Genomic DNA, 11,410 nt, shown 5'->3' with positions numbered 1-11,410 from the left:
CATGATTGAAGGCGGGGGGGGGGCCGTAAATGTCTGTGGTGGGGCCGCGGCGCGCCCGCCGCCCCCGCGACACCCCCCCCAGCCCCGGGACCCCCCTCGCCTGCACCCCCCCCACCCCGGGACCCCCCAGCCGGCCCCGGGCCGGGGGTCGCACCCCCCGAAAACCCCCCCCCGGCTCGGTGGAAGCAGGGAGGGGGCAGCGCGGAGGAGGAGGAGGAGGAGAAGAGGAGGAGGAGGGAGAACAGGAGGAGGAGGAGTGTGCGCGTAGAGGGAGGCGGGGGGGGAAGGAAACCCTCATGGAAGTATGAAGGAGATGGTGGGAGGCTGCTGTGTCTGTTCTGATGAGCGGGGCTGGGCGGAGAACCCGCTGGTGTACTGCGACGGGCACGGCTGCAATGTGGCGGTGCACCAAGGTAAGCGCCGGGCACCCACCCCATCCCCGCGCCCCCCAAAACCCACCGGGCACCGACACCCCCCTCCCCCTTCCCCCCAAAACACCGGGCACCCCGGGCAGGCCGGGGATGGAGGGGGGGCTGCGCGGGGGTGCGGGGGGGGGGGGGGCTTTGTTTTAAGCCCCATTGTTCCGAATAACGGTGTCGCCGCGGGGCCGGAGCCGCGCGGGAGCCGCGGGGGCAGCGCGGGGGGCTCGGGGGCAGCGGGGGAGCCCCCGAGGGGGGACACGCGCACCGCCGGGGTTTGGGGGGGTCGTTACCGGGCGGGGGGAGTTTCCCCGGGGCTCTTTCCCCCTGCCCGACCCCCCCCCCGGTGCCCCCGCGGAGGTTTTTTTTTGGGGGAGTGGGTGGGCAGCGCCGCAGATGTCCCCCCTCGGGTCCGGGGCCGTCGGGGGATGGCCCCGGGTAACCCCCGGGGGTGGCGGCGGGGCCCGGAGCTGCTCCTGCAAGGGCAGGGAGGGAGGGAGAGAGGAAGGCAGCCGTCCTCCTCCTCCTCCTCCTCGCAGCGCGACACGGGCTATTTTGCATTTTAAATGACTCCAGCACGCCCCTAACACACGGTATCGGGCCGGAAAGTTTGTCCTCGGGTGTCTGAACAAAAAAAATACGAATTAAAATAGGTATTTGCGTTCCGTTCCAAGCCGGCAGAAAGGCGCGGTGATTATCCTGCTTGGTTTGTTTGGAATAACACGAAGGTTTCTGGGCTCATCTGGCCTGTCTGTTTTCCCATCTATTATTATCCCATCCATCTACCAGCACATCTCCAGCCTCTTCCTGCACACTCTCCAGCCATTCCCGCTGCTCGCTCCTGGTTCTTCCGGCTGCCCGTGGGTCCTGCTCTGTCCCTGTCCCCGGGTCCTGCTCTGTCCCTGTCCCCGGGTCCTGCTCTGTCCCTGTCCCTGGGTCCTGCTCTGTCCCTGTCCCTGTGTCCTGCTCTGTCCCCGGGTCCTGCTCTGCCCCTTCCTTGGGTCCTGCTCTGTGCCTGTGTCCTGCTCTGTCCCTGTCCCTGTGTCCTGCTCTGTCCCCGGGTCCTGCTCTGCCCCTTCCTTGGATCCTGCTCTGTCCCTGTCCGTGGGTTCTGCTCTGCCCCTTCCCTGGATCCTTCTCTGTCCCTGGATCCTTCTCCGTCTCTGTCCCTCTCCCTGGGTCCTTCTCTGTCCCTTTTGTGGGTCCTGCTCTGTCCCTGTCCCTGGATCCTTCTCTGTCCCTGTCCCTGGATCCTTCTCTGTCCCTGTCCCTGTGTCCTGCTCTGCCCCTTCCCTGGACCCTTCTCTGTCCCTATCCCTGGATCCTTCTCTGTCCCTGTCCCTGTGTCCTGCTCTGTCCCTGTGTCCTGCTCTGTCCCCGGGTCCTGCTCTGCCCCTTCCCTGGATCCTTCTCTGTCCCTATGCCTGGACCCTTCTCTGTCCCTATCCCTGGATCCTTCCCTGTCCCTGGATCCTTCCCTGTCCCTGGATCCTTCTCTGTCCCTCTCCCTGGATCCTTCCCTGTCCCTGGATCCTTCCCTGTCCCTGGATCCTTCTCTGTCCCTCTCCCTGGATCCTTCCCTGTCCCTGGATCCTTCCCTGTCCCTGGATCCTTCTCTGTCCCTGTCCCTGGATCCTTCTCTGTCTCTGTCCCTGTCCCTGGATCCTTCTCTGTCCCTGTCCCTGGATCCTTCTCTGTCCCTCTCCCTGGATCCTTCTCTGTCCCTCTCCCTGGATCCTTCTCTGTCCCTTCCCTGGATCCTCCTCTGTCCCTCTCCCTGGATCCTTCTCTGTCCCTGTCCCTGGATCCTTCTCTGTCCCTGTCCCTGGGTCCTGCTCTTCCCTTCCCACTGTCAGTGCAGGGACCTTGGGCTTCCTTCTGCTCCCCCTGTTTTTGGTGTGTCCCTGCTCAGGGCTGCAGTCAGGAGTCACAACCAGGTGACTGAAGGGGAGGTAAACGAGGCAGTGAAGCTCACAGGGGGTTCTCTTCACCCAGAGGTGACTCTTGGGTGTCTGTTGTCATGGAATCCCAGGATGGTTTGGGCTGGGAGGGGCCTTAAAGCTCATCCAGTGCCATGGGCAGGGACACCTCCCACCAGCCCAGGTTGCTCCAAGCCCCATCCAACCTGGCCTTGGACACTTCCAGGGATCCAGGGACAGCCCCAGCTTCTCTGGGCAACCTGTGCCAGGGCCTCCCCACCCGTGAATTCCTTCCCAATATCTGCTCAAAATCTCCCCTCTTTCCATTAAAGTCCTGGGGGGCCTCCGAGTGACCCGGCAGGACAAGGGGCTCTCCAAAAGGACATTGATTTTCATTTTGCTGATGTAATTCTTCCCTTCTTCCCATAACTCATCAAACCCTGTGCTAGAGAACGGGTTTCTCTACCCCTCTTTTTTTTTTTGGAGAGGGAGATAAAGGGCTTTGGCATCCTTATGCCCATTCCCAAAAACATGAACACCTGTGTGTGCTGGCAGGAACAGTTCCCAAGGGTCAGGAACAGCTTCAAAGATGCAAGAACAGTTTCAAAGATGCAAGAACAGTTTCAGAGGGGCAGGAACAGTTTTAAATATCCAGAACAGTTCAGGGGAACGGGAAGAGTTGGAAATATCCAAGAGCAGTTCCCAAGGGTCAGGAACAGTTTCAAAGATGCAAGAACAGTTTCAGAGGGGCAGGAACAGTTTTAAATATCCAGAACAGTTTCAGGGGAGAGGGAAGAGTTGGAAATATCCAAGAACAGTTTTAGGGGAACGGGAAGAGTTGGAAATATCCAAGAAGAGTTTCAGAGGGGCAGGAATAGTCTCAGAGAGACTGTTTTGTGTAGCCAGTGCACAGTTTGTGCTGAGTTTGTGCGTGTAGGAAGCACAACAGTCTATTTAGGTCTGGTAAGAGTCTTTCAGGATGTAATAATTCATAAGAGTGGAGCAGCGTGTGATGGATGTTCTCAGCCCTCTTTCTGAGCCTGCTCAGCCCCTGGCAGTGGTGTGGTGTTTTTTTGGGAGGCTTTTATTTCTTAAATAGAAACAAACCACTGCAAGGAATCCTCTGGCTCGTGTGGTGTCATTCTGTGCCATCACACATGGGTTGGGTGTCTCTCTGTGCTGCCTGAATATCCACAAAAACCAGAGTTGCCTTTTGAAATGATTGTGCAGCTCAAGAAAGAACCCTGTAGGTTTTTTTTAAAAAAAAAACCCTGTAGCTACATATTAGGGCTTAGGTTCTTAAAGATATCAGCCCCGTTTCTGTGCTGGTGCTTAAAGGTCCTTCCAGGGAAAAAATTCAAGATGTGAAGATGGGAAATGGAGACTTGGATAAGGTAGTGAGAAACATTTTTAAATTGCATTTTCAACTCGTGTTCTGCATTTTCCTCCCCCCCTCCTTGTTTTCTTCCTCTCCGAAGCAGAATCTTTCCAGTTAAAAAAAAAAAAAAAAATTATAAAAAAGGCAGAACATGCAGAACATGAACCAAACCATCTGATGGGAAATGGAGGCTCTAACAGGACGGTTAAGAACACTTACAAATCGTATTTTTCAGCTCATGTTCTGCATTTTTTCCCCCTTGTTTTCTTCCTTGTTTTCTCCCCCCTTTGAAGCAGCGGGCACAGAAGCTCGTGCTGGCTCCAGCTGAGTGCTTGTTTTTTGGCCCTGAGCCACTGCTAAAGATGGACCCAAGCAGGCTCCTCTGGCAGGGCTTTCATGTCCTTTCCATCTCCCTGGGCCTTGGCAGCTCCTTCCATTTGACTCCAGGATTCCATTTGTTTTCCTCCCCCCGGGGCTGCTGTGGGATAATGGACTTTAGGGAGGTGGAGGGAACCTGCTGGGGCTGCCCCTGGGGCTCATCCCAGCACTGCCTCCAGCAGGGGAGTTGCAGATGCTTTGCCCAGCCCAGTTTCAAGTGTCTGGAAGGACTGGGATTCCCTTCCAACCACCAGCTTGGGCTTGAAGGAATAAGGAAGGGGTGATTTGTTCTTTGCTTGGAGGTGGAATAAAGGAGGGATAATTTGTTCCTCCCTCCCTGGGAGACTCCCTGAGAGGCACAGCTTCGATCCTTACGCTGCCTCTGTGGCTTTAAACCCACCTGTGTGGTGGCCAAAAGCCCTTTTAGGGTCAGAAACGCTTCTTTTGGGACTCACAACGACCATTCTTGGATGCTTGGAGGGGGAATATCACCAAGGAAGGTGGAAAGCCTTCAAGCAGCAGAGATGGGAGCTGGTTTTAAAGCTGCAGAGAGGGACCCTGAGGGCACCAGGAGTGATGTAGGAAGCCAGAGGGGCTGGATAAGGCTGGATAAACCCAGCAGTTCTGTTGGGATGTCACCTGGAGAGTTGTGTTCACACAGAACCTGTTCCCAGCAGGAGTTGTAGGAAACCTGAAGCTGGACTTGATGCTCCTTTTGGGTCCTTCCCAGCTCAGGTTATTCCATGATTCTGTGCATTCCCTGGTCCTGGAAGCTGCTGGAGGTGATGTGCAGGTGGAGGGTGTGCAGGGAAAATGGGAATTCTGGTTGGTGTCCCTCTGAATTCCCACTGGGATGATTCCCCTCGTGACTCTGAGATTTTTATCTTAGTCCTGATTGTGCTTTAGGTGCTTCCTGTCACCCGTGTCACCAGTTTAATGCTTGGATCACTGGAAATGGCACTTGAAAAGTTAAAAAGTAAAAAAATTACATTTGTGTTCACTGGGCCAGAGTTAAGCACAGCTCCTGATTCACTCCATTCCCACCTAGGCCAGATTTTCATGGGAGCTTTTCCTGCTGGACCGTGGGCTTATCTGAAAACTTGAATGAATGTGTCACTCTGGACCTCTTGGAAAAAGCTGAATGGAGCTGGAAACTGGAAATGGGAGTAAAATATGTGTTGCACACATAATTTTTGATTTTGTCACCTGTCTCTGAGCAGTGACAGCTCCCACAGACACGGAATCATGGGATGGTTTGGGTTGGAAGGGACCTCAAAGCTCGCCCAGTTCCACCATGAACAGGCCACCTTCCACTGGAGGAGGTTTCTCCAAGCCCTGCAAACTTTTATACACACCCAAGAAATGAAACAGTCGATTTAAAGATGGTCTAATGAAGTCTTTTTTTTACTTTTTTCCCCCAGCTTGTTATGGAATCGTCCAGGTCCCCACCGGCCCCTGGTTCTGTCGGAAATGTGAATCCCAGGAAAGAGCCGCCCGGGTGGTGAGTTCAGTCAAGCCTGGAGACCTCAATCTTCTAAAAAAAAAACCCTCGTGGCATTCTTCTCAAAGGGTTTTTTTTTTTCTGCTCAGCTCCTCGGGAAGTTTTGGGGAGGAGGGAAGTTGGCATCACCTGAGATCAGGTGCTGGCAGAGGGTGCTGGGTCGGCTTTCACACCTCACTCCCAGAACCGTGGGGTGGTTTGGGTTGGAGGGCACCTTAAAGCCCCTCCAGTGGGATCATCAGCAGGTGATGATCATCCCCCTGCAGCACAGAAAGTCTCCTGAGCTGTAAAACAGCAGAGAGAAAGACGACAGGAAGAGGGGCTGTTTCTGTCTCGGTGGCAGTTTGAGAGCAAAGAGCCCTTTTCCAAATGTTCCTCATTAATTCCGGCATTTCCCGGTGAGGCAGGAGGGTGGGAGCAATCAGGCCAGGCCTGGGCTGTGTGGCCAAGTTATTTGTGCAGTAAACAAGGCCGGGGGGTTTATGGCACAGCAGCTTCTCTGCCAGAGCTCCCCACGTGAGCCCTTATCAGATCCAGCGGCACCAACCAGCTGCTGAGGCTCTGGAACGGGGCACTCGTGCCAGGGATGCTGCTTTTCCTGCCCTAAATCAGGGCAGGGGTTGGCTTGGAGGGGACTTTCAAGCTCACCCAGAGGCAGGGATGCCACTCACTGCCCCAGGTTGCTCCGAGCCCCGTCCAAGCTGGCCTTGAACACTTCCAGGGCTGGGGCAGCCACAGCCACCAAAATCCGGGATAAATCCGGGAGAGCTTCTCCCCTTCCCTTCCTGGAAGGTGGGTTTGAGTTAAACTTTGGCTTCCCTTCAGCACAGTCAGCACAAGCAGGGTTTGCTGGTGGCAGTGCTGAGCTGGTTGAGCTGAGTTTGGGGTGCACACCTGGGAAGGGGATGGGGGTGACCTCGGGATCCCTCTCCGGATCCCTGGATCCGCCCGAGCCGGAGCTCCCAGCCCGCTCCAGCCCAGCTGGGCTCTGCCTGCTGCACTCCAAAAGTTTAATCTGGTTCACAGATGGGCGAAGAACTTGGCAGGGATGAGTGGATGGGGGAATTAGGGATCCACAGCCACGCTTCCCACACGGATTAACCCCTTCCTGGCTGCAGGCAGGGCCGGGCCCTCGGCCCTTTGCCCACTGTGAGCTGCTGCTTTTATGTGCTCTGCAGCAAAGATTAAATGTGTCTGTGAGTGCTTTTACATCCTGCAGGTACTTCCATGGCAGGAATTTGGGTCTCATGGGCCTCCTTGCCCCGTGCACAGGGAAGCTCTTCAGCTTTCCAGCTCGGTGTAAAGTCCTTGGACACACGAGTCCTCCTCACCTGTGCTCCTTGTGACTTCTTTTTTTCTCTCCCCATAACTTTATGCACCTCAAACTGCCTCCAAGGCATCAGGAAAACAACATCCCTGCGGGTGGCTCCTGATTTTAACCCCCCCTGGGTGGGTTAAATCTGTTGGGCAGCCCGTGGTGGGTGTCAGAGCTGCCCTTCAGCCCCGTGGTGTTCAGCCCTAAGAACTGAGCAGGGATAATCTTCCTCCCCGGGCAGGGCTGGGGGGGTGGTTTCCTATCTAAATCCCTCACCTTTTCAGCTCAGCACCAGCAGTCATAGCAACAGACAGGCAGATGGGGAAACACTTAAAAAGAACGGGGCTCTTTGATGTAGGAGTGAGGGGAATGACTCGGGTTGTGTGAGGTCTGTGAGTGGCTCTGCTGCTGGAAAAAGGAGCTCTGGGGCTGGGAAAGTTGGGGCTGTCCAGCCCTGGGAAGAGGAGGTTGTGTGGGGACCTCCCAGCACCTTCCAGTATCCAAAGGGAATCTGAACAGGGAGGTGTCTGAGGAAGCACCTGGAGAAGGAAACCAGGGAGGGACTTTGGTCAGGAACTGGAGTGACAGGACAAGGGGGAGTGGGATCAAACTGAAAGAGGGGAAATTTAGGTGAGATATATGGAAGAAACTCTTCCCTGGGAGGGTGGGGAGGCCCTGGCACAGGTTGCCCAGAGAAGCTGTGGCTGCCCCTGGATCCCTGGAAGTGTCCAAGGCCAGGTTGGATGAGGCTTGGAGCAACCTGGGCTGGTGGGAGGTGTCCCTGCCCATGGCAGGGGGTGGCCCTGGGTGGGCTTTAATGTCTCTCTCTGTGATTCTAAAACACATCTGGTTTGGGCTCTGTGCAGGGGGTGACCCTTCCCCTACCCTGGGGTTTCCCTGCTCCTCCCTACCTGGTTTCCTCCAGCTCTCCAAAGGCACCCTGGGCCTGCAGACACTGCCCTGAGGACTCTGAGGCAGAGACACTGCTCTTGGAGCACAAACCACACAAAACCAGCAGCAGGATGAGCTGATGTTTGTATTTCTTTCATAATGACTGTGTGGCCGACTCCTGTGAAAAACAACAGTGTTTTTCTTCGCACATCTGCCTTCATAGAAGGTTCTTAAGGCAGCTCTGGTCATAACAAATGCTAATTTCCTTGGCTAAATATTGATAGTTTTGCTTTCAGAATGAGATATGGAGGCAGGGAGGGTGTTGCAGTGCTTGGTGTGTGCTTTAAAACACAGTTTTGATTTCTGCACCGTTCATTTCCGTGTCTCATTCATATTCCCTTCAAAAGATGGGCTCCATCCCCTTTTTAGCCGCGGGAAGAGACCTCAGGAGCCCTAAACTTCCAGGCAGGGCTTTCACTTGGTAGATCCCAGACAAGCCCCGGGGGGATCAGGAGCTTTAAAACCTTCCCCGTCTCAACCTGCTTTAAATCAACCTTTAAATCAACCAACCCCCCCCCAGAGAGCTGCAATAAAACCCCCGTGCCCGTGCAGGTGGGGTAAGAGGCAGAGGTGCCCTAATCCCTGCTCCGGGTCCCTAAAGGATGCTGCGGGTGCCGGGAAGGGCTGCAAAGCCCAGCCCATCCACTTTGTAATCCAATCGCCTGGGAAGCCCCGGGAGCCGGGATGGCCGGAGGGCTCTCGTGTGAGGATCATGTGAAGGCTTTAGCTGTCGTTTCGAGGCAGGGCTATTAAAAGTCCTGTGTGGGGCCGATGGAGCTGTTAACCCCTCTTGTTACAATCAGAGCCGCGCTAATCGCGTGGTGGGAGAGCGGCTTTGATCTGAGGGCGGAGGGAGAGCGGAGGGGCCTTTTCAAGTGCAAATTTCTTATTACAGTGTCTCGGGTAACTCCCTTCTTGTTCTCTCTCGGCTCTGCCGGGCTTTCCATAGTAATTGGAGCCCGGACCTAACCAGAGGGAAACATCTCCTGTGGCCGTGTCTCTCCGACCTAAACTGCTGAGCTGCAGGGAAAGTGAGATGGATTTTGTCCCCTCCTCACTTATTTAACACTTGCACATCCCTGGAAGTGTCCAAGGCCAGGTTGGACAGGGCTTGGAGCATCCTGGGCTAGTGGAAGGTGTCCCTGCCCATGGCAGGGGGTGGGACTGGATGGGCTTTAAGGTCCCTTCCAGCCCAAACCACCCCACGATTCCATGACTCAGTAAACTGGTGGTTTTTGGCACATGGATCCCCTGCCCTGTCGCACTCACTGCACCAAAGCAACGACAGCAGAGAGCACCAGGTCCAACATCTCACTCTTGACACCAGACACCTCATTTCAAAACTTTCTGAGGAAGCACATTTTTCACAGAAAAGCAGTTTCTGTTTTGCTTTGGTGTTTCAGCAAGTCAGACCTTTCTGTCGGGGAAGGGAGAGGTTCAAACCCCCAGGTTTTTGGGCCTTTCTTGAAGTCAAAGAAGGCAGAAAGCACGTGGAGATTTTCCCTGAGTGATGCTGTGAGAAGACAGTGTCTGTTTTTGGAGGCAGCTCAGCCTGGGAGGAGCTCTCAGGGCTGGCAGTGTGTTCACCCAAGTGTGAAAAAACACCCCAAAATTACCCTCACGCCCTCCCCTCCACACCTCAGCCTTTTGGGGTTTTGGGGGGGGGGGTGTCACAGGGTACCCTCCCCCCAGTCCTTCAAAAATGCCATGATGGCCTCACCCACCTGTCATGGGACTGGAAAAAAACCACCACCAGAGAAAAGGAGAGGAGGAAGGAAGGAAAGAGGCAAAGATAGACGGTGGCTTCTTTTTATTTGCCTTCTGCTCTCTGAGTCACGACTTTCAGTTTTGCTCCCCGACCGCAGAGCCTCAAGCTCGTTCTAAAAAAGCCCCCGTGGAGTCAAGGTTCACTTTGGGCCTGGGCTGGGGCTTTAAATACCTCAGTCAGGGCGATATTGAGCTGTGTCAGGGCACCTCTTTGCACCCAAACCACGCTCAGCCCTTCTCCCTCTTCCCCTCTTGGAAAGCGGCCTCGTCGCTCCCGAGCGGGCTGGGAAGGAATCCTCTCTTTTCTGCCCCCCTCTGCCCCTCAGAGCTTGGGTTAATCTGTTGTTTCTGCTTCGTTTCAAGAGGTGTGAGCTGTGTCCCCACAAAGATGGAGCCCTGAAACGCACGGACAACGGGGGTGAGTAGCTGGGATGGCCCCGGGTGGAAAACCAGGGGAGGGAAGGCTGGAGGCTCCAGAGGGGTGAAACTCTGCCTTTTCCTTGTAAACTTCGCTTCCTGAAGCTTCTCCGTGGGGAGAAGACCTTTCCCTGGAAGGGGGGACCTGCCTGACCTCGGGCTGGCTCTGAAACACAGCCCTGAAATGTGTGATTTTGGGGGTTTGACCTCCCAGGAGTCGTTTCCCAATGGGTGGTGTGGGAGTTGTTGAGTTCTTTGCACAGTGATCCCCGAGTTCTCAGAGCCTCAGCACCGAGTCCCCATCCCAGGGTGCAGGAAAGGTGTTTTTCCCTGCAGGATTTCCCTGCTCATGGTTGGAGCTTCTCATCCTTAGGTACTGGGAAATCCTGTTCCAATGGTCAGAGCCTGTAGCTCTTGGTGCTCCTGACTGGGAATCAAACCTCATTGTTCCCAAAACCTTGTTTTTCAGGAAGGCCTCTGCACCTGCCTGCCATTTAAAGAGTGAAATTAGGCAAGGAGGTCTTTGTCCTGATAAATCCCATATTTGGAGACTGCTGAGTCCACAATATTTTGTGGAACCATCTTCTGGAGCTGGTTACAAATGCCAAGAGCCTTTAATGCAACACAAACATTGTGTTGGGGGATTGTTCTATAATATTTATAATAATGTAACATCTTCTTCCTGCTGTGTTATGACATGGTGTGGCCAGGTCTGTCACAGACAGGCCCAAGGGCTGTTACAGCCATGTCACTGTTCAGAGTTGTGCAGCCCAAGGACTGGCAGTGCTGGATGATCCCATAATCCTGGAGTTTGCTTCCCCCTGCCCAGGTGAATCCATCCTAAATCCTCCCAGTGCAGAACCCACACTGGTTTGGATCAGCCCCCCAAACACTCCTGCCCTTCAAACCCTCTCCTTCCTGCCCTGGCCAGGTGGAATTTCAACTTCCAAGTGTGATTTTGGTGGATTTAGATTCTGATCTAACCGGGCTTGCTGAAAAGCCACCTCCTCTCCCCGTTGATAAGAGCCCATAAAGGGAGCTTTGTTCCCAGGGGCACCTCCAACCTGTCCCTTCAGCACCAGTTACTGCCTGGATGCTTTCCCTGGGCTGGGTTTTGTCTGTCCAACCTGTCCCTTCAGCACCAGTTACTGCCTGGATGCTTTCCCTGGGCTGGGTTTTGTCTGTCCAACCTGTCCCTTCAGCATCAGTTACTGCCTGGATGCTTTCCCTGGGCTGGGTTTTGTCTGTCCAACCTGTCCCTTCAGCACCAGTTACTGCCTGGATGCTTTCCCTGGGCTGGGTTTTGTCTGTCCAACCTGTCCCTTCAGCACCAGTTACTGCCTGGATGCTTTCCCTGGGCTGGGT

General features: G+C 54.9%; 1 protein-coding gene across 2 annotated transcripts in view; it reads left to right on the top strand.

The window, feature by feature from the left end:
* Nucleotides 1-241: 241 nt before the first annotated feature.
* The window catches only part of MLLT6 (MLLT6, PHD finger containing), a 42,786-nt gene continuing 31,617 nt past the window's right edge, over nt 242-11,410 (top strand). Inside the window, exons 1-3 of one of the 2 annotated variants that reach the window (XM_064636858.1) lie at nt 242-413; nt 5,516-5,595; nt 9,992-10,046. In XM_064636858.1, coding sequence (XP_064492928.1) covers nt 305-413; nt 5,516-5,595; nt 9,992-10,046 — 244 coding nt within the window. In that variant the 5' untranslated portion in view covers nt 242-304. The remainder of the gene's footprint in view (nt 414-5,515; nt 5,596-9,991; nt 10,047-11,410) is intronic. The other variant, XM_064636856.1, reaches the window with a different exon arrangement.

The sequence above is a fragment of the Pseudopipra pipra genome, chromosome 26 (genome assembly GCF_036250125.1).
Source record: "Pseudopipra pipra isolate bDixPip1 chromosome 26, bDixPip1.hap1, whole genome shotgun sequence".
Taxonomy (NCBI): domain Eukaryota; kingdom Metazoa; phylum Chordata; class Aves; order Passeriformes; family Pipridae; genus Pseudopipra; species Pseudopipra pipra.
This window is presented reverse-complemented; position numbering and strand designations above follow the sequence as displayed.